Here is a 22,753-nt window from a genome sequence, read left to right as displayed (position 1 = left end):
TTCACTCTTGTAGTGGCCTGGTTTGCCACAATTGAAACAAGCACCCTTCCTTTTCTTATTCTTATTATTCTTCTTGTCAGGGTGTTTGTTTCTCTTCCGATTGCCTTTCCCTTGTTGGTTTGGTTTATTGACATTTTCCACCAAGTGTATCTTAGAGGAAGAATTCTCATGATCTTCTTTATGATCTCTAATCCTTGACTCTTCCTCAATCCTGAGGCATAGAGCCAAGTCATCAAGAGAAATCTCCTCTTTCTTGTGTTTAAGACTTTTTCTAAATTCTTTCCAACTTGGCGGAAGTTTGTCAATAATCGACGGAATTATAAAGGAATCATCAAGTAAAATGCCTTGCAAATGAATTTGACTCACCATGTGTTGGATTTCATGCAGTTGATCAATAACAGGTCTATCATCTACCATGCGATAATTCAGGAAACGACTCACAGAGAATTTTTTTGCTGCTAGCATCCTCCGCCATGTACTTCGCTTCGAGTGCGTTCCAAATTTCACTTGCCGATCCCATTCCCTGATATATGTCGAACAAAGTATCCGACATAGCATTGAGGATGTGCCCTTTGCAGATGTAATCATCTTGTTCCCATTTCATTCTTGCACGAGCCTGCGCTAATGTCTCATTTTCAACTGTTGTCGGCCTTGGGGATGTGAGAACTCGAACAACTTTGAGCGACTTAAGGATGAAGTGCAACTTCTTCTGCCATCGCTTGAAATTCCTTTTGTCAAATCGCTCAAGTTTGACAAAGTCTTGGGACATTTGACGGATTGAGTACAACGCCATTGAAGCAAAGAATAAAATCTGTCTTAAGATTGTTGGAGAATTAGTTTGTATCTAAACAGTAACCAGTTTGCTTCAAGGCGCGAAATCGCTTTCCTTAAGACAGATTTCGCCCCCACTAGAAGTGTGCAAAGGGGATCCGCGAACTGCCTCCAAGATACAATGAAGCCAGTAGGAATGTCCTACTAATTTGACGACGCTATGCACAAGCGGAGTCAAATCCGAAATGCCCTTAGAATCTTACAAGCCTGAGAGAATCAGTCTAATTTCTGTTACTGCAGTATAACAGTAATTAGATAAACAATAAGAAAATAGTTTAGTAAAACGAATTTTGGTGGGAGCAAGAAAGAGAGTATAATGCACTGGAAGTCTTAAGAATTTTTCCAGAAATGGGTAAATTCGATTCTATCTTGAAATGGCTGGGTTCTGCAACTTTTATAGAGCCTCTGGTGACTTTTCAGTGTGAAAAGCACCCCTGTATAGTCTTTCCAGATCGGTTTGAATTCTGGCCGTTAGATCGCGCCCATACGCGATTCAACGAACCAGATCAATCCTAGAGAGACTGTTGGGATATTTAAATTCCCGTCCTCCCATCTAACCGTTAGATGATCCATCTATGGTACAGATCGCACCCCTTAGATCCTTGACCGTTGGGGAAGGGACACAACCCAATGGATCGCACCCACTGACCGTTGGAGCACTGGGCCCGCTGGGCCGACCGTTGTGCTCGAATCAAAGCCCAACCCAATCGAACTATTCGACACTGGGCTTGGGCTTGATGGGCCTATGAACTATTCGGCCCACCCACTAGACCGATCCACAATCGTCTAGATCCAACGGTCCAGATCAAATCTGGAAAAATTAAAGGCTCCAATTGCTCCTCGCTACGATGCGGCGTGCGAAGTGCAAAGTGCGCCTAAAAAAGCGCCAATAAAGCGCCCTATAGCCCATTGCCCACGCCGCGCGTGCGTGTGCGCGTGCGCGGACGGTGCGTTGCACCGTCCCGCGGTTCGACCCACGGCTAAGACCCCATGTGCACATAAACAAATAAGAAGAAAGAGTGAAGCTTTATAAGCTCAACTCTTTCTTTCTTACGAGTCGGTACGGGACTATCTTTTCCCTCTACTTTACACTCTTCTCTTTCTCTTGCAAAAAGTAACTATTTTCAAAGAAAAGTTTTTCCTTTTCCAAAACACACTTAAAGAAAATATTTTCCAAAAATTGTTTTGACCAAAAACACTTGATTTTGAAAAATCTTTAACAATCCCCCACCATTTTCAAAATCCAAAAAGGTTTTCTCATCAGGCTTGGAATTTTTATGCATAAATAAAGGTATCTTTCGATTTGAACCTTTACTTAGTGAAAACACATCAAAGTTAACCAGAATTGCATAGTAGACATGTCTTTGAACTAGCGATTCTATTTGGTTAACCGGACACATCTCACACATAAGAATTTATCTCTTTAGGCAATTTCTAAAAAACCGACACTGGGCTTGGGCTTGATGGGCCTATGAACTATTCGGCCCACCCACTAGACCGATCCACAATCGTCTAGATCCAACGGTCCAGATCAAATCTGGAAAAATTAAAGGCTCCAATTGCTCCTCGCTACGATGCGGCGTGCGAAGTGCAAAGTGCGCCTAAAAAAGCGCCAATAAAGCGCCCTATAGCCCATTGCCCACACCGCGCGTGCGTGTGCGCCTGCGCGGACGGTGCGTTGCACCGTCCCGCGGTTCGACCCACGGCTAAGACCCCATGTGCACATAAACAAATAAGAAGAAAGAGTGAAGCTTTATAAGCTCAACTCTTTCTTTCTTACGAGTCGGTAAGGGACTATCTTTTCCCTCTACTTTACACTCTTCTCTTTCTCTTGCAAAAAGTAACTATTTCCAAAGAAAAGTTTTTCCTTTTCCAAAACACACTTAAAGAAAATATTTTCCAAAAATTGTTTTGACCAAAAACACTTGATTTTGAAAAATCTTTAACACTTTCCAGTTTCCAATATTCATAAGGTTAACCTTTTATATGCCATCCTTTCTACAAAATGTCGAGGCGGTAACTAATAATTAAATGGCTCCATTATTATTATGAAGAATTCGAAGGTGAAGGAAGTAGTCAGAGCAGAAGAAGAGAGATGGGAGAAGCAACACAATTGGTGTTGTTTTAACGTGTATTTCATTAATTAATCAAAACTTATTACTACCGTATAAATTAATTAGTACAAAATCACAGGTATGCCTTAGTGACATATAATGTAGATGTTGGGAAACCTATTTAACAACAATTTGGTATCTGTTCTTGTAAATTTGAGGTACTAAAATGCACCTGCCAAGCACTTGTACATAAAAGGATCCTTTATCTTTTCTCCTTTTTTCTATCATTTTCTTTTTGCAAACAATAGGAGTGTTTACTGGTTTGTAAGTCATCACGCAAAACCTGTGACAAAGATATGTACTTTTGTTGGGCCACTGTTACTCCTTCGTATCTTGTAAAACTTGTGAAGAAGATATGTTGTGTACTTTTGTTGGGCCACTGTAACTCCTTGGTATTTTGTATGCCTAGGAAGTACCTCAATTCACCTAGATCCTTCATATCAAGTTCTGACTTCAAGCTCTCTTTTATAAGTTGTACAACCACTCGTAATATTTTTTTTTTTGAAATGGCAATATATTGAAAGAATGGAACCGAGATGGTCCACAAAAATACAAAGAGAAGAAGAATTACATCAAGAAAAGACTAAAATACATTTCACGGAGGGAGATGATCAAACCATTCCAAACCCTCTTTATGGACACCCAATCTTGCAAGGGTATCAGCTTCACCATTGGCTGATCTTCTAACAAATTTAAACACTATGGATGAACCTGAAACAAGATCAGGGATTTCCTCAAAGAAGCTAAGAAACCGCCACGGTGGTGCAACCTTCCCAGATAGCCAACTGATTACGTTAGAAGAATCACCTTCCACAATCACCTTATCGAACATATCCCTACTCAGGCGTTTTATTCCTTGAAAAGCCGCTTTAACTTCCGCTCCAGATGAGTGGCTTCTACCAATTGGGCCAGCAAAAGCCCAAGACACCACCCCTGCAGAATTCTTAGCAAGGCCACCAATACCAGCCGGGCCCGGATTACCCAAACTAGACCCGTCAAAGTTTATTTTCAAATATCCTTCAGGAGGAGCCTCCCATCTTTGTACTATCTTCTCTCTCCTCACCCCTTCCCAACACAGAATTCTCCATCCTTCCCACAAATCAAAAGCTGAAACAAATTGAAACTGAGGAAGACTCTTCGCCCAAAAAATCACCAAAGCAATAATTTTCATAAATAACCAGTAAGATGACTTAGCCACTCCATTGAAAACTCTCGAATTTCTTTCTTTCCAAATAACCCAGCACAAAGCTATCAAACACAGCTTCCAAAGCAATTTCCCTTTCTTCTTCCAAGGCACAAAATCCCAACTCAACACAAGTTCTAGTATAGAGTTTGGGAAGATCCAACAGATACCAAACCTATCTAGAATGAGGCCCCAAATCTCCCTTTCAACCTTGCAATGAATAAACAGATGATCAATAGATTCACCATCTTCCATACAAAGCGAACAATAATCTACCAGCCACATTCCCCTTCTTCTAAGAAATTCAATGGTCTGAATCATCCCACAGCAAACTGCCCAACCAAAAAAGAAAACTGATGGAGGCCTAAGAAATTTCCAAACGGCAGCTGCAAGAGGGGAGCCTGAAGCATGTACCAACCAAGAATAAAATGACTTCACAGAGAAGCAGCCGGATGGGTCCCAAATCCAAATTCTTTTATCCATCCCACTTTTTTTTATATAGCAATTCTCAATCAAAAGAAGTAACCGAGAAATGGAATTTAACTCCCTGTCAAAAAAATTCCTTCTGAAGCTAGGCTTCCAAACCACCTTGGAGTCCACCCTCTCAAAACAATCACAGACCAACACATCTTTCTTCAAAGCCATCGAGAACAAATCAGGAAAAATGATCTTCAAGGGTTCATCAGCACCAAGCATCCACCCAAAAATTTATATGATCCCCTTTGTAAACTTTAAACTGAATACCTTCCTCAAATCTTTGCTTGAACCTCAAAATGTTTCGCCAAACAGTCCCACCTTTCTTGCTATATGAATCATCCGAGCACCAATTACCATTTAAAAAGCCATATTTGCTACCAATCACCTTTACCTACAAAGAAGATTATTCCATACCAAAACGCCAAAGCCACTTTCCCAATAATGCACGATTGAACTCTCTCAACTTTCTTATCCCCAGACCACCATTCTTTATCGGAACAGAAACGTTTTCTCACTTTACCAAGGGTATACCACCCTTACTATCGGCACCTCCCCAAAGAAATCTTCTTTGAACCTGTTCTATTCTCAACACTACACTAACCGGGCAATTGAACGAAGATAAATAATATACTGGTATATTAGCTAACACTGCCTTGACCAAGATGAGTCTCCCACCCTTAGAAACAAGATTTCTCTTCCAAGTTTCCAATCTTCTTTCTATCCTTTCCACTATAGGAGTCCAGAGCTCTTTTCCAGGTTTTCCCACCCCCAATGGAAGCCCTAAATACAAGGAAGGCAGGGAGTCCAACCTACACCCCATCACCTTAGCAAACTCATCAGCTTCTGAAGGGGGAAGATTAATAGCAAACAAGCTAGGTTTCCTAAAATTGGATCTTTGACCAGTAACCAATTCATAGCATCTTAGAGTAGCCTTCAAGTTTGAAATCATATTCCTCTCAGGGGCACAGAAAAGAATGGTATCGTCAGCAAATTGTAGAAGAGAAACTTCCACTCTATCACATCCAATAACAAAACCCTCAAACAGACCCAAACAACAGCCTTTACTCATCAACCTACTAAGAGTTTCCGCAATGATGACAAAAAGAAAAGGATAAAGGGGATACCCTTGCCTTAAACCCCGAGAAGACTTGAAAAAACCTTTTGGAGAACCATTTACCAAGATGGAAAACCACGCAGAGGAAATACAATTTCTCATCCAACCTCTCCAGCGATTTCCAAAACCCATTCTTCCAAGCAAAAAATCTAAGCAATCCCAATCCACTCTATCATAAGCTTTCTCCATATCTAACTTACATAGCACACCTCCAGCTCCACTTTTCGAGTAAGATTCGATAGCTTCATTAGCAATTAAAGAACAATCCAAAATTTGCCTCTTACTGACAAACGCACTCTGACTATCCGAGATAATATGAGGTAAGACCACTTTAAGTCTATCAGCTAACACCTTACCCAACAACTTGTACAAGCACCCCACCAAGCTTATTGGATGAAAACCAGACACCTTAGTAGCACCTTTGATCTTGGGTATTAAAGTTATAAAAGTAGCCCCTGTGCCTCTGTCAAGCGTCAGCCCCTCATAGAATTCTCTAAAGAATCTTAGAATATCACATTTCACAACCGGCCAGCAAGCTTGGAAGGAAGCTAGACAAAAACCATCGGGTCCAGGAGTTTATCTTTAGGCATCGAAAAAAGACCTCTTTCAACTTCCTTTTCTGCAAAAGGTTGTTCCAGATTTGAGCTAACCTCTAGATTCAAACTCTTAAACTCCACTTCTTCAAGAATGAGGCGAAGAACTCCTTCTGAAGCGTACAGAGTAGAATAAAAGTCAACTATGGCTGAAGATACCTCCTCCTTGGAGATAATTATTGCACCATTTGCTGAAATAGACTCAATTTTGTTCGACCTCCTTCTAGCACTGGCCATAGCATGAAAATAAGCAGTATTCTTATCACCCTCCACCAGCCATTTTACCCTTGATTTTTGCCTCCAAGATATTTCTTCCTGCAGTAATAGCCCTTTGTGTTCCTGTTTAACTTTCCCTAACTCCTTCCAATCTTCCTCAGAACTTAACCCACACTCCTCCAAAGCTATTAATTCTTTTACCCTATGTTCCAACCAAAACTTTCTACTATTCACCTGCTGATTTTGCTCCTTAGACCATTCTTTTAACTTTATTTTAACAAATCTGAGTTTTTTCCCAATTGCCACATCTGCCGGGCCCTCAAAACTGCATGAAGATCACCAACTCCCCAATCTATCCTCCATCCGCCGGGCCCCACGACTCAAGATGAGGGTCAAGAAGAAGGGGACAATGATCCAAAACCGAATGCACCAATGCTTTCTGAGTGCTGTCAGGAACTAAATTCAGCCACCCTGAGCACATAAGAAATCTATCCAGACGACTCCGACTAGGAACTCTGGATCACGTGAAGGAAGCACCCGCTAAAGGAAGATCTATTAGCTCAAACTTTGCCACAAAATCAGCAAAAGCTTTGATATGAGAATTGGTTCTTACACAACCTAATCTTTCCCCGTCTTTCAAAATCTCATTAAAATCACCCCCAATGCACCACGGCAAAGGACAAGCATCTCTGACCTTCTCCAGTTTCTCCCAAGCAGACCCTTTTCCACTCGAAGAACCGGACCATAAACTCCGGGAAATAACCACATCGAATTATCTGCCTCTTTTCTCAGAGCAATCGACATAGAATACTTTCCTCTCCATTCTTCTTGCTTTTTCCAATCGTTCTCATTCCAAGCTACTAGAATACCACCTGAGGCACCATTAGATCCTACAAAGGAAAATTCCCACTCAGCCTGAACCCCCAACCCTCTAAGATCTCCTCTATAAACCGACTCCATTTTGGTTTCTTGCAAGCAGATGAAATCCGGCTTAATCTTCTTAACCAGCTCCTTAACCTGAATTCTTTTGTCCTGATGGTTCAGGCCATTGACATTCCAAAATACAATCTTCATTATAAATCTAACTTGGCAGACGGTTCCCCTTCCTCCCGCTAGGTTTTCTTTTTTGCAGATCACTAGAAGCCATTCCCCTTCCAAATTTTTACCAAAGTTAATGTCCATCCTCAGCTTCTGAAGTTCCCTGATCTTCCTCCTTGAAGGCTCTATAGAACTCTTGCTCAAAGACTCTTTTTCCTTTGAATCCCTTAACTCAGCACATTTAATTTCAGATATGAAATCCTCCTCCGACCCAGCATAAACCAAGCCCGGAGACTTGCAAACTCCCAGAGTGTGAGACACCAAACCATCAATATCCTCCATATTAAAGGCCTCCCCGACTTCATCCTCAAATAAACCCTTCTACCGTCTCCGAAAGAGGCTTCAAAGGCTTCATCTGAATATCATATGGGACATTATCTGATTACACATCCAGTTCTTCAGGGCTATTTGCTACTTTACCCACAATATCCACCACAATTGAAAAATCTCCAATAGTATCCCCAAATGGAACTTCGTCTACTTCCAGAATGGGCTTCAGAGGCTTCATTGGAGAAACAGGCAGGACACCGTCTGTATCCTTGTCCAGATTTGTAGATAAAATTATTCCATTTTTGCGACAAGATCTCTTCTTTCTACAGTAGCTTCGCCCCAACTTTGGCATAGGACAGCCCTCGACCGTTCTTAACTCCCTAGCCTCAGATGGAGAATTATACCGCACCATAATTCCATTAAAATTATTCACCACTTCCAAGGGACAAAATTGCTCCACGGATTTGTCGAAAATAATACTTCCGAGATTCAAAGAGACCACCCCTACTTTCTTAAAGGCCCAAGGATTGATACATTCCCTTACCACCACAGCCCTAGGCGCAGAGCACACACTAAAACGGAAAACCTCCAGGGACTCCGAGGCACCCTCAATGAGTAGAACATCATCCCTCTGGAGACTATCCACCCCCACAGAGATATCATCTTCTGAAACTGATTCAAAATCTAGATGCCTAACCACATCCTTCAAATCTTCGGATAGACCTTCAAGCTCCCTGCTACAACCTTTGGATAAGGTCTTTGATCTTAAAGACTTTACCTTAAGGCGAGAACGAAAGACAAGCAACAAAATAAGGGCATCCCATTCCACTCCTAAAGAGTAATTGATTAGACAGGTATGGAATTGAGATCCCAATACTCGAATAACACTCAGGGGATTCCAAAGCACCCCAGACTCCACAACGACCCACAGGCCCAAAACTATATGAAAAGGGCCCACCTCTAACAATCTCTTGAAGATGGGCCGCCTCCCTTCGACCGGAAACCACTGAGGGTGATTGGGAGCCCACCTCCCCAGGCCCATCACCACCAAGCTCCTGATCCATCTCCCGAAAAGGATTAAGGATTTCTTCAATAAAGCCCACCTGCCTAAGCCCATTCGGACTTAAACCCTGATCCATCTCCCGATGAGAATTAAAGGTGTCTTCTGAAATTATAATACCACCAATGTACACTATAATCAAATACCATAACTAATGAGGGTATTTGACGAACAAGAATTTATTTGATTTACTCCTTTCATACTGACATCTTCGAAGAGCTTGGTGTAATCTGTCAAACTAGACACAAGGTGTTTGTTTGAGCGCATATAGCTTTCTTCAGCTCCATTAAAAAAATATAGCTTTCTTCAGCTTGCATACATAACTCTGCTAGCAATTTTGTATTCCTTAGGATGATCCATATACACTACTTCTTTTCTATTCCCAAGGAAGAATGCATTCATGACATCTAGTTGGAATACAAAAGAGTTAGCCCACGCTACAATTAATGGTACTCTTGACTCTTAACTATCAGACTGAATGTCTCATCATAGTCAAGACCCTGTTGTTAATTATATCCTTTTGCAATGGGTCGGGCTTTGCACATTTCTATAATACCGTCTTCCTTTTGTTTCAATTTGTAGGTTCACTTGCATCCAACAACATCCTTACTTGAAGGTCCTGACACAATTCCCAAGTGTTGTTTCTATATAGAGCTCCCATCTCATGGTGGCTCATTGATGTCTATTGCCTTTGTATGCAATACTTGTTTGTTTTTGTGATTATTGATAGACAGATGATGCATGTCTTCTCCTTAATCTCACGCTTACAACATGCCGTTTCTTATTTCTCTCTTCTCTTCATTGTAAGAGTCAAAAGCAAAGAAGAAGTCTGAAATATTGTATCCCATTTACCATTAAAAAATAAATAAAATTGCATGCCATTTAAGGGGAGGCATGTTCCCCTCGCTTGGATGACAGATTATGTTTCTTATTGTCAAGATAGGATGATAAACGTGCTTCTTGGTCTTGTGATACTCAAAACCATGTATTGCTAAGCCAAAAATTCAAGACACCTTTGGTAAGACTCAACTCAATTCAACTCAACTATGCCTTTGTCCCAAACTAGTTGGAGTTGGCTAATGAATCCTTTAGAAAATTTTCATGAAGAAGGTGAAAGAATCTACCCGGCTCAAATCGACTAAGTCTAATCCTGACACTAGTTGGGTTTGTCTACATAGATCATTTTCTTCCATTCTCTCTTATCCAAGGTCAAGTTCTATGTTATGTTCCTAGCCATCAAGTCTTTCCTCACTGTTTCTACCCAAGTTGTTTTCGGTCCGCCCCTACCTCTTTTTAATCCATCAACTTGGCACGAGTCACTTCTTCTCACTGGGGCATCCAAAGGCCTACGTTGGATATGCCCAAACCATCTGAAGCGGTGCTCTCTCATCTTCTCCTCAATTGGTGCCACCCCCACCTTTTTTACAGATGTCTTCATTTTTAATTCTATCTAACCTTGTGTGGCCGCACATCCTTCTATGCATTTGCATCTCTGCTACACTCATCATATGCACATGCTGCTTCTTGGTGGCCCAACATTCTGAGCCGTATAGCATGGCGGGCCTCACACCTTTGGTAATACGTTTCTTATTAATTGATTTTTTTTGGAATGGTACTTATTAATTGATATTTCAACTGAATGTTAGTGTTGTAGTACCATTAGTCCCACATGGATAATAAATTTATTAGTTGTTGTTCCCTCTCCTCTTAGAGCAATGGGGTTTAAAAAGAGAGCTGTTAAATATGTTTGACACAACTGAATGGGAGCATTGGAGTGAGATCAGCCCCACATGGACAATACATTTATTAGTTGTCGTTCTCTCTCCTCTTATATAATTAGGGTTTATAGCATTTGTTATTAGCACATGCTTTGGATCACAATTGCTTCTTCTTTTTTTTTTTTTTGGAATTTCTCGTCATAAGAAGCTTAGGATTGATATTCAATCATTTATATCTCAAATTCCATCCATATCTCAAATTCCATCCTTGTGACATGGCTTGGTGGCTGCGTTGTTGCTTTGAATCTTGATGAAAAATTCTTGCGTGTGTTCTGTGATCATGATTTTGCAATATAAAACTTCTCTCCAAAGCATGACCAATAAAACTTGGTTCCCATGAAAAATGCACCCTCAAGTGATTGCCTAAGGAAAATAATCTATCCTTGTATTGAGTTGAAGAAATACATAAAGAGAATAGAGAAAATATTATTTCTGAGCTTTGTGTAACTGTACTGGTAACTGATTTATCTTGCTATTTGAAGCAGGTGGGAGGCTTGCTGATCAATTGAAGACCTTGAATTAATCGATACGGCATCTTTCATACAAATGGAACAGAGTACTTGATTTACCTGGCTTTAAGTTTTCCTTTTGCCTCTCATTATAGTTACACACCATAGTGAATCTTGAATAGTCATGGCTATTTTCTTCTTCCAGTGATAAACGAGGTGTTTTCTCCTAGTAGTAAACAATCCAATTCTTAGTATGAATAACTCTTGGAAATTAAGCTGGAATTTGAGAAGCAGGGACCTAAAATCTCAATTTTTGGACGTATGGTGTGTTTCTTAATCTTGCAGACTTTGGTGTATTTTTTGGAACTATTTTTAGTTAACAAATTTCTTTCTGGTCTAAATATTGACATTGAAATATTTGAGGAACAATATTTGAAGGTTTACTTGAAGCAATCAGCACCAAACAGTAGTGTATTCGTAGCTAACAGATAATCAATAGCTCTAGACAGCCCGAAAATTTGGAAAGATCACATTATCCGATGGAGACAGCAATATTCCTTGGCTGGGTATTCGGAGAGAGTTCCTATTACCATATACGAAGTGCTAGCATGACTACTCACGAGTCATGGTGGAGAAATTTTACCAATTACAAAAAAAAGTTTTCACATCCAAATGTTTCATAGGGGAGTGTTGGAATGTGTCCTTGGTCATAATGAGTGTTAACTTACCAACTTCTCCAAAAGCTTAAACTGTTGGAGAAAGGCGTTATTTATCTTTTATAGTTTAACACTTCCCTGCACGTGTGGCCCACTTGGCAAACACGTGGCACATGTGGTCCCACTTTGGGCCGACCATCGCATGTGAATTTTTTCTATCCGGGAGGTTTGAACTCGAGACCTTTGGCTCTGATACAATGTTAACTTACCAACTTCTTCAAAAGCTTAAACTGTTGGAGAAAGGCGTTATTTATCTTTTATAGTTTAACAATGAGCTCACAAGTTATGATGTAGCCATTGAGTCACGATCCCAACCATATCCACTGGTGCCCCCCTTGCATTTAAGATTAAAGCTAATGCGTGCAACATACTAAAGAGAGAAGTTCAGGCTTTCTAATATGTGCATAGTATGTTAAGAAACAACAGAATCAGCCAATCATATTTTAATTTATTGCATGGTTGGGAACTGAATTGGCGCAACGGTAAGGTTTCTCCATTGTGACCTGGTGGTCACGGGTTCGAGTCACGGAAACAGCCTCTCTGCAAAGTAGGGTAAAGGCTGCATACATCTAGCCCTCCCCAGCCCCGCAATCGCGGGAGCCTCGTGCATTGGGCCGCCCTTTTTGGGAACTAAATGTGGAATTCGTTCTTTCAAAATTTTAATGGGAATTGTTTTCTTGTTCATTCTGGTAGGCTTAATGGGGCTTGCCGAGATGTTATTGTTCTGTCTCAAGTGAAATACTATTTATTATCAAATATTGTGCTTACCTCATCGTTTATCATTAACTCTTATTTTGTTATCAATTATTCTTTTAACTAGTTTGTAGCTAATAAAAACTAATACTCTTCCAATATTATATTCATTGTATCATATTGGTCTCTCTTTCTTGATGCATATTGGAGACTGAAGATAACTAGTTTAGATTGATGAATTCATTGTTATTTTGTTTCTTCGAGACTTATAGTTGCTTACTTCTAAGATTTATTTGTTTGTTAAATGAATACCATATTTATTTTATTGTAAATTATAATTAGTAATTAGTAATTTTATATGTAACTATGCATATGGGTGTGTTCTTGTTTCTAGAGTTTTAGGGGTTCCCGTGTCAGACGCCTTGTATCAGTGTCGACACTCGACACACGAATCCGTGTCCTTTTTGTAAGGGAAGAGTTGTCTTTCTTACACTCATCACATTCATATTGCTACACTTTTAAGTTCCAACCTTAGTCTCTCATCTATTTCTTTCCTTGAAATTCTTTTTTCTTCTAGTTGGGTTGGTTCAATCTTTTTTCTTCTAGTTGGATTGGTTCAATCACTGGTCTAACCGAAAAATTTGAACCAAAATATTTCAATATCCAATCCGATTTTTATAACATTGTTTGGAAAAATGGAATGGATGAACTATTTGAGGAGAACAAGTTCTAGATGGAAGCATTCTATTAGTCATAGTCATGAATTATCAATTGGGCTCTTGTTAGAAAGGAATTTTGGGGTTTAATGGTGGAAGACCCTCATCGGAAGTGGAAACAGATTAGCTAATGCATAGAGTAGGCTTGGTGGATTCCTCCCGTTAATGCTATTAAATTGAGCATGGATGGACGTTCTATTGGTGATCCAGGTTCAGCTAGGACTTGAGGGTATGAAAAAGCAAGAGCTCTCCTCACTAGGCTTAATATTCTCATGAGAGAGCTTTCAAGGAGAATTTATGTGGAAGGAGACCCCTTCAAGGCTTCAATGTAAACACTTGGATATCTAGATAGAATCTCAGATGTTGGGAATGCACTTAAGTTGGTGAGACATTTTTATGAGCCCCATCCTATTGGAGACCATCTTACTTAAAATATCATGCAGCGGTTAAAAGTAGTTTGTTCCTTGTGCTGGACCACTTAGTTTTTAAAATATCATGCAGCTGTTAAAAGTATTTTGTTCCTTGTGCGGGACCGCTTAGTTTTTCTGGAGACATTAGTTTTGAGTCTGAGATTCATTTAAAAATTTCTTTTGTCAAGTAAAGAGAAGTCCCAATCTTTCTGTTGTAAATCAATTTTGCCCTCATAGAGAGATCATCTTTTTTGATGAAGAATTTCACACATATATGGGATTTGCTGGCGCCCATCGCAAAAGGCATTTCGCAGATGGTCTTCGCATGTCAGTCCAGCCACAAAGGCTCACTTTTCAGCAGATTTTGTCATCATTCATGAGGTGGCTGGTCTGACATGCGACAGGCCATCTGCAAGATGCCTTTTGCGATGGACGTTAGAAAATCCCTATATATATGTGGTGAAGTTTTTTTTACACCTCATGCATAGCATGGGTGGGGCCCATCATTTTACAACCCATGTTTTGATAAGCTGAGGCCCATCAATATACACCCCACCATTTTACAGCCCATGTTTTAATATGATAGGGCCCACCATCTCTACCCAAACCCATGCATATGGTGGGGTTCACCATTTTACACCCATGAGTGGGCCCACCATCTCAACCCAAATCTTTGCATAGGGTGGGGCCCACCATTTTACACCAAATTTTGGTAGGATGGGTCCCACCAACTCCACTACACTCAAACCCATTCATCGAGTGGGGCCCACCATCTTACCTCATGGTTTAGATGGGGTGGGTTCCATGATCTCCACCCAAGCTCATGTATAGGGTGGGCCCCACCATTTTACACCCATGCATAGCATGGGCCAAGAATGCTAGTATGTATGTGTGTGTAGTCAAAATTAGTGTAGGCCTTACACTGTCTCCGCAGTTGGGCACCAAGTTATGAAACCACATCATAAGAGGATCAGGGTGGTCTACGATCTTTTGACCTATTTTAGTTAAAATAGTGTAATTATTTAGGAATAATTTGTATCCACCTTTATTTTTGTTGCATGCATGTGAATAAATCATATGTTACAGAAACAGATATGCCTATGGAAGGCAAATTTACAGGCCTTTGGGCGTTGGAACTGCTTTCTGTATGTACATATAAACTTGGTCAGTGGCCTTCTGGAGGCCTTTTTTCATGTCGATTTCATTCCCACCCTGGCCGGCTTAGGGCCTCCAAAGCTTGTTGGCCTCTCTGTTTCTAGGCATCTTTTGAGAAATTCATTACGACATATTTTGCTAGAGGGCATATGACAATTCTGGTTTCACATGTAAGCATACCTGAGCTCCTCACACCCTCCATTTTTTCTTCAACATAAAAAGCACTCTAGTCCAAGGATGCTTGTGTAATGCGCTTTCAAGTGATCATGCGTATGTATATTACATATGTTTGGATATATTTATTGCGAGCACCATATTAAAATATAATCACACTGTAATACCATTGGCGGGATGGCATTACATTTGTTTGTCTATTCTTCATGAGTGCTTGATGCCAAGAGTTGATTATGTTTAATATTAATAGTGTCCATTGGTATTGGTAGGTAGGCCAAGTTCTCATGCCAGAACATCGTAGAGTCTTTGAAATTTTAGTAAGTTGGATGCCTTGAGTTAACTGATGTGACCAATCCAAATCCCTTCTGCCTAAACTCCAAAAATGAAAGAGCAAAGTTTATCCTCTGTACTAGTTGTGATGGACTCACTCGTATGCCATTGAGGTCTAGGATTCAAACTTGGTGCTTACCTGCCCAAAAAATAAAATTAAAAAAGGAGGAGAAATGGTTAAGTTTTAACAGTTGAGGTTTAGGCATTGAGGCTCAGGTATGAAAATAAAAATAAAATAAAATAACGCTGAAAATCAATTTTTTTTTTAATAAAATAACCCTGAAAATACAACCCAACTCAAGTAAGCCTTTGTCCCAAACTAGTTGGGGTTGGAAAATAACCCTGAAAATGATTACTATATTTTATGGTGGCCAAAAGCTCTTGTTAAGGAACGAGCTGACAGATCCATGGCCATACAAATGGGGTTGTGAATACTCCTGAGACTTTTGGATGTCTCAGGTAATCTATGTATTACAATTACCATGGTTGTACCACTGTGCAAATGCCAACTATCTGGAACACTGGTATGGAGGACATGGCAAATGATTTGCTCTAAATTAATTGAGAGGACATCCATGACACATGATCTGCCCTAAATTAATTGAAAGGACATCCATGACACATGGTCTTCTCTAAATTAATTGAAAGAACTTCCTTGGCTTTTAAGCAAAGGTTGGCACCCCTTCTCCACATGGATTACATCTCTTCATTGATTTATCTTCTAATTTGTAGGTCTAAATGTGCTTCATTCTTAGAGACTATAAAGCTACTAAAGTGGGTAGCATGGCAGAGCAAGGTTCTTTTCTATATGTCAGCACGTAGTATCCACTATGAGATGTATAATTACAGTGCTGAACCCCTCGGTACTTGTAACTGACATGGGCTTTATTTTATTGTGATTTTTGGAGCAAGTGCTTGTTTGTGATTGATTAATCTTCTCTTGGATATTCTTAAGCTTAATTGTTTTGATTTTCTCGTTTTTTTCTATGTATATATGCCTAGGAAGTATTGATCTAAGGGGAATTGTATTAATGAGACTATCTAGGTCCTTAGAACTCCTGATTATGGAATTCCTGGTCATTGATGTAGGGCATGCTTTGGACTATAAGGACCGTGAAGTAAAATATACCCTCATAAGAGACCCAGAGGACTTACAAGGAGGGATTTATGACAAACCGCTTCCATGCTTTGGCTGTGGTATAGGATGGTTTTCGTGAGTATCTCTCTATGTAATTCACACACACATCATCTTGTCTTATTTGATTTGCTTTAGTTTTTTTACATAGGGACAAACTAACATTGGTGCGATTCCTAACACACACACACACACCCACACACTTATTGCACACCTCCATATATTTTCTGTAGGGTTCTCTCTCTCATATGATTGTGCACCATTTCTTCACAGGTTTCTTCTAGGGTTTGTCTTCCCATTGATGTGGTACTATGCCACAATTCTCTATTTTGGAAACTACTATCGCAAGGATCCGAGGGAGCGAGCCGGCCTTGCTGCCTCAGCAATTGCTGTAAGTGGTCTCATACTCTTTTTGGGCACCACAAAAGAAATAGGACACCATTAGTGTATGTGTGTGTGCATGCGCGCAAAAGAGATGTTAGTTGGTTCCATTTTGCTGTTCATTAAGGGCATGTTTGGCAACCATGAAAAAAATTTCCTTGAAAAATGATTTCCCACTTTGGTAATGTGTTTTTAGGTAAAAACTTTCTCACCTTGGACATGTTTAGCCACTATGAAAAAAAAATTGTGGAATTTTTGTTTTCCCAGGCATGTGAGGGTCAGAGAGGGCGAGTGAAATTTTACCTTAAAAAAAGGGGTAATCAAACCTTGGGAAAATCATTTTCCAAGGAAAAAAATCATGAATGCCAAATGTGCCCTATATGTCACCTTGTCACTTTGAAGAAAACGATTTATAAGTTACTTTTAAACTAGAGAACCTATATCATGTACAAAGAAATGATTTATAAATCGTTTTCTTTAGTTACTTTTAAACTAAAGAAAATGATTTATAAATGCCAAACGTGCCCTATATGTCGACTTGTCATTTTGAAGAAAATCATAAAACAGACCAAAATTCTTTCTCAAAAGTATCTTCTTTTTAAGTTACTTTTAAACTAGAGAAGCTATATCATGTGCAAGCTGCAGCTTGTTTATCTAGCGGGGTCTCACCATGGTGGGCCATGGCCCGAAAACTTAGAATGATCAGAATGTTCTAGCCACCCTAAACAAATGGTTAAACAAAAGTGGGCTCTGGTTCACACTCAATAGGCAAAAGACTATTCATTGGACGATTAGGATCTAGGATCCTACAATTGCTAGGCACTGCTGAGAAGCAAAACAATCCAAAACCATAGTTCATTGATAAATCCCGATTGAAGGACAAAAGAACCCAACGGATGAGACTGAAAAATAGCCACCTGACTCTCGGAAGACCAGAAGGTGTAAAAACAGAACAAATTACACTGATTATCAAATTGTGATTTTATTTATTTTATCATGAAAAAGAGATTAAAAACATTTCTTTAACCAAAGGTAGGATTGAAATGGTCAGAATCCTTGTTAAACTAGGCACAAAAAACCACTTTTGGAGCATTTCCAGATTTTAATCTGTGAAATTATGTAATGCTTGGCCCCAGCAAATGGTGTTTATATTTGGGCAATGAAACATACTCGTGAAACCCATTATTTTGTGATCTAGACAATTCGTCTGATTGCCCCCATTGTGGCTAGACCATGCCCCATAAATCTTCTCCACGGTATGATCCTAAGCAACCCTTTCTAGACTTTTCCTTGTTCAAAGTGGACTGTTGGCTACTATATTTCCTTTTGACTATCTATTTGCGGGCCCGCACTCTACAATTCCTCTTTAACCATTAGTCGAACAGTTTCAAACTGCTACAGAACTGATGGACTGGAGTGGCATACATCTTTTTTCTTTTTGTTATTGTGGAACAACCAATTACTCCAAAAGCTTAAGCTGTTAGAGTTGGTGTTATTTAATCATTTATACTTCAACACTCCCCCTCAAGTGTGGCCCCTCTTTTTTGGGTTGCCCTACACGGTGCACATGTGGCCCCTCTTTTTGGGTTGGCTAGACACATGGATTTTTAATATTAAGGAGTTGGTAGGTTTTGAAACCAAGGCCTGCCGTGAGGCAATAGCTTGATACCCTTGTGAAAAAACCAATTACTCCAAAAATGTAAGCTGTTAGAGTTGGTGTTGTATAATCATTTATACTTCAACAGTTATGAAATGGTTATTAACCCAATTGAGGCATACTAGATGAACCCTTGAGACAACTAAATGATGTGCCCCATCTGGACAATGTTAGCCGAGAAGAAAACACTATTTTGTGCTTGCTGGGGAAACCTATTTCTTCTTCAGCCATTAAAAGGTGTGGAGAAACTGATTATGTACATCGGTAATTGTAATTTTTCTTTTTTGAGTAGTTTTACACACAAACTGCACCCGAAATGCAATTGGTTTGTATACCCAAGCTGATCCCCTGTAATGAAAAACTTAGTGATTATATAGCAGTTTAACCATGAGCAAGTTACGCTGGGATATAAAAAATGAACAAAAAAAAGTTACGACAGGATGTCTTGTAACTGTTGCACAACTTGATGGTTTTCCTTTTACTAACAGAGTTAAAAATTGCAGGCGTTGATATGTTCAGTGGTGGTTTTGATTACAGTAGCAGCTATTATGTTGTAGTTCTTCAAGACACTCTGGTGGAGTTCCTCTGCAAGCCTCTGTATCTTAAACCTCCACAAAAAGAGTAAGTCACAGTGGCCTTCATCCTGTAAGCTTATGGGCAAGTAACGCCGACTTGCAGAAGGGTCTCAGGTACAATTTGTACAGAATATATAAACTGTACATGATAAAACAGAGATTGGTCTTCCTATAATTTACTTGTCTACGGGAGATGCTGGAAAAATTTAAATTACAGGGAATTTACATTTGTAGAATGCCATCTGCATGAGAACTTCTCAAATGGTGGATGGTCGGTTTAGAGAAGGTTTCTACTAATTTGCACAGAATACTTCCTTCAGTCAGGATATGAAAATTGCATGTAAGCTTGATATAGAGACTATAATGCAAGCATCACTTCTTCACGGATGTGAGGAGTGCTGCTACCAAAGCAAGGGAGTGTAGTTATCATTGAGAAAATTAGGAAATGTGTTTATAAATGATCAAATGGTCTTTATCAGGAATGCTTCAATAGGGTGTGACCTAATTCTAGTAGGTCCTGACTTTGATTGATCTGAACCGTCCATTTGAGAGACCTCACTCTAGATCTCTTATGACCCAAAAAAAAAAATCAAACCAATCATGCAATCCTAATACCCAATAATGTGAATAATGTGTAATTTAGCTGTTTGAATGTGGACTTGTTTCAATAGTTTGAAAATGAAAAAGATCAATAGGGTTAAAAACTAGGATAGCTAAGAGGGGTTTTGAGACAATAGAGAGAAATCAAAGGGATTCAGAGGATGTTTATCTTGTAATTAGTTTGGATTTTGAGAATCGACTGTGAGTTCAAAACTGATTATTGGACTTAAAATGTGTCGGAAACTGATTACAGAAATCAAATTTACATTAAATTTGAGTCCTATAATCAGTTCTGAACTCGCTATCGGTTCTCAAAATCCAAAACAAACATGGCCTTAGAGATTATTGAAGGTCACAGGGCATCAGATTCAAAACAAAACAAGCATAGCTTTTGTGCCATAAGAGATCTAAAATAGGTCTCTTTCATGAATGGTTGGGATCAATCATAGGTGGGACCCACTACGCTGTAGCCAGAAGGCAACCCTCCTCCTTGAGTATTAAAATAAATTTCAAAGGTAAGTGATATATTCCTCTCCTTTTCTTCCTTGGGCCGCCTCCCTCTAGTGTATTTATGACAACTCTTTTACACTACAACGGGTGTCCCGGCGAAGAAAAGGGGGCGAATATTATCATTATCATATCCCATTTCAAAACGGCAAGAGCAAATTGACCGTTAAAACGAGGAAATTGCGTAATTGAATGAGGAAGGGCGTTTGGTCATTTTATATCAGAAAATTACCTTTTTGAACCGAGGGTAATTTGGTCATTTTGACAGGATATTTTTGTCTGTGTTTTTTAAATCTCCGTGGTGTCCGAATTCCGACACTCTGCCCTTTTTATGCGCGGTCTTTCTTTTTGCTACCCAAGATTTCGCCCAAATTAAAAAAAAAAAGTGCCCCATTGTCGGGTAAAGTTGTAAAACCCAAATTCCCAAAATGCCATATCCTTTGAGCAGAACTACCATTGTGCCCCTTGCTGTTTTACTTTGTTTTTAATTGCAGGAATCATAGCTTGAATCAACATCCTATTCCTATTCCTATTCCAGGATCTTCTGATGGGTAACATTGAGAGGTTTAGATCCGGATCCAAATCTCTGACCTTTTAATTGCCCTATGCTAGAGATTTTTGGAGGGGCCTACACATGAATGGTTTGGATCATGAAACCCCCTCGACCTGACTACTTTTGCCCCGGAATTATTCACATGACATGCACATCTGATGGTTTCATTGGCCATCAAGTGGGATCCACTTCATAGGATTATCCAAACCGTTCATTTGCTGAGCTGCAACATAGATAGGCTGTACCCCGTAAATCATCTCAATATGATGATCCTAACTCTCTGATCTAAAGAGATTTCTGTAATGTGCAGTCCCTCCTCTGCATATTGGAGTGTTAGGATCATCCTATGAGGACGCTTTAATTTTATTTGGGAAATGTTATCAGCACTACTATATTTTGATGAGGGCACTCCTCACTTTATTAAAAGTACGGTATGACCCGCACCATAGGATGATCCAAACCGTCCATTAGATGGGCCACAGCCTAGATAGGTTGTGCCTCAAGCCCTCAAAGTCATTTTCATAGGTTGATTCTAACCCTCCGATTTGAATGTTAGAGGGTTAGGATCAACCCTCTTACATTCAGATCGGAGGGTTAGGATCAACCCTCTAACATCCAGATCGGAGTGTTAGGAACAACCTATGGAAATAATTTTAGGGCACAACCTATCTAGGCTGTAGCCCATCTAATGGACGGTTTGGACCATCCTATGGTGCGGGCCATACCATACATTTAATAAAGTGAGGAGTGACCTCATCAAAATACAGTAGTGTTGATAACATTTTCCTTTTTTTCTTCTTCTTTCTGTGAGACCCGATCTCAAGGTGGGACGGTGGGATGAGACCCCGCGGGCCTCTCGATCTCCACACAAGTTGGAGAGCTCCGCTGCGGCTCTCTCAAAATAGTGCCCTCACAACATGAGTCTATGACATATGCGATACCTCTTGATTTGGAGTAGAACTCGAAACCAAGAAGTATCTAAATATAATGTCGCCACACATATCCAAGGATATGATGGGAAACTGAAAAGAACATTATGGATTGGCACCCATAATATACTCTGTGCAATGGATAACCATAAAATAATAGGTCTGTGCCTGGTTACGAGTGGGGATTGTTTGCATTATTTTCCATTTTTCTTCCCCCACACAACACGCCGCCGCCCGCCGCAAAAAAAAAAAAACAAAAAAAAACTAAGACTGTTTGACAACCAAGATCAAGAGGCGTAGGAAGAGTGGGAGATGGAGAGACTTGAGAAGGTATGAGTGAGGAGGGGGCGAGAAGTGGCTGAAAGATAAGGAAAATAAAACTCTACTGTGGAAAGTCAGGATCATCTTATGAAGATGCTTTACATTGTAACCAAACAAATGAACGGTTTGGATCATCCTATGCAGTAGGCCCCACTACACTTTTAAAAAAATACTAAACTTCACAGGCAATAATGCGATGTCTGTTCGGCATGAGAATAAGTTCATCTGGGTTGACTTGATGATCTATACGATCAACGGTCTTAATTAAACATACATGTCCCAGATGTGTGCCCCAAAATTGATAGTTAGAATTAATATTGACACTCAAATGTTGATAAAATACAACTTTATTTGACCAATTTAGTAGGACCCAATACCCACGTGGAGAGAGAGAGAGAGAGAGGAGGGTAATATGGTCATATTAAGAACTAGACAGAAATCAGAGGAAGCCATTGGATGCATGTCCTAATCAGGGGCAGTCTCGTAAATTAATCCCGAAGGATGTCCAAATAAATATGAAAAAGAAATTATTTCAATAAAAAAATTATGGAGTCGATGTTTTCACCCCCCTATTGGATTATGCGCCCCCCTGGAACGGAATCGTGGGCAGACTTTAACACTTTTTAACGCCAAATCACTATAAAAGTGGGGCGTATAATCCTACAAGGGGGTGAAAAAATAAACTTCCAAATAATATCCCCTGTCCTTTTATATTTAG

At 39.8% G+C, this 22,753-nt stretch overlaps 2 protein-coding genes across 3 annotated transcripts in view; one reads left to right on the top strand and one right to left on the bottom strand.

Moving 5' to 3' along the window:
- The window catches only part of LOC143885172 (uncharacterized), a 38,697-nt gene extending 19,336 nt beyond the window's left edge, over positions 1–19,361 (top strand). Inside the window, exons 2-5 of one of the 2 annotated variants that reach the window (XM_077389210.1) lie at positions 11,217–11,290; positions 16,467–16,590; positions 16,786–16,903; positions 19,054–19,361. In XM_077389210.1, coding sequence (XP_077245325.1) covers positions 11,281–11,290; positions 16,467–16,590; positions 16,786–16,903; positions 19,054–19,107 — 306 coding nt within the window. In that variant the 5' untranslated portion in view covers positions 11,217–11,280 and the 3' untranslated portion in view covers positions 19,108–19,361. The remainder of the gene's footprint in view (positions 1–11,216; positions 11,291–16,466; positions 16,591–16,785; positions 16,904–19,053) is intronic. The other variant, XM_077389209.1, reaches the window with a different exon arrangement.
- On the bottom strand, positions 3,541–7,908 carry LOC143882877 (uncharacterized). Its single transcript, XM_077386266.1, has 5 exons — positions 7,223–7,908; positions 6,321–6,853; positions 5,126–6,267; positions 4,873–4,996; positions 3,541–4,529 (listed from the first exon to the last, which is right to left on the bottom strand). Exons 1-5 carry the CDS (start codon positions 7,906–7,908, stop codon positions 3,541–3,543), a joined length of 3,474 nt encoding a protein of 1,157 aa, XP_077242381.1.
- Positions 19,362–22,753: the final 3,392 nt, after the last annotated feature.

Source organism: Tasmannia lanceolata, unplaced genomic scaffold (assembly GCF_043159265.1).
Source record: "Tasmannia lanceolata isolate RefF3 unplaced genomic scaffold, GAP_Taslan_0.1 ptg000008l, whole genome shotgun sequence".
Taxonomy (NCBI): Eukaryota; Viridiplantae; Streptophyta; class Magnoliopsida; order Canellales; family Winteraceae; genus Tasmannia; species Tasmannia lanceolata.
Note: the sequence above shows the minus strand (reverse complement) of the source record. Positions and strands in the feature narration are given on the sequence as shown.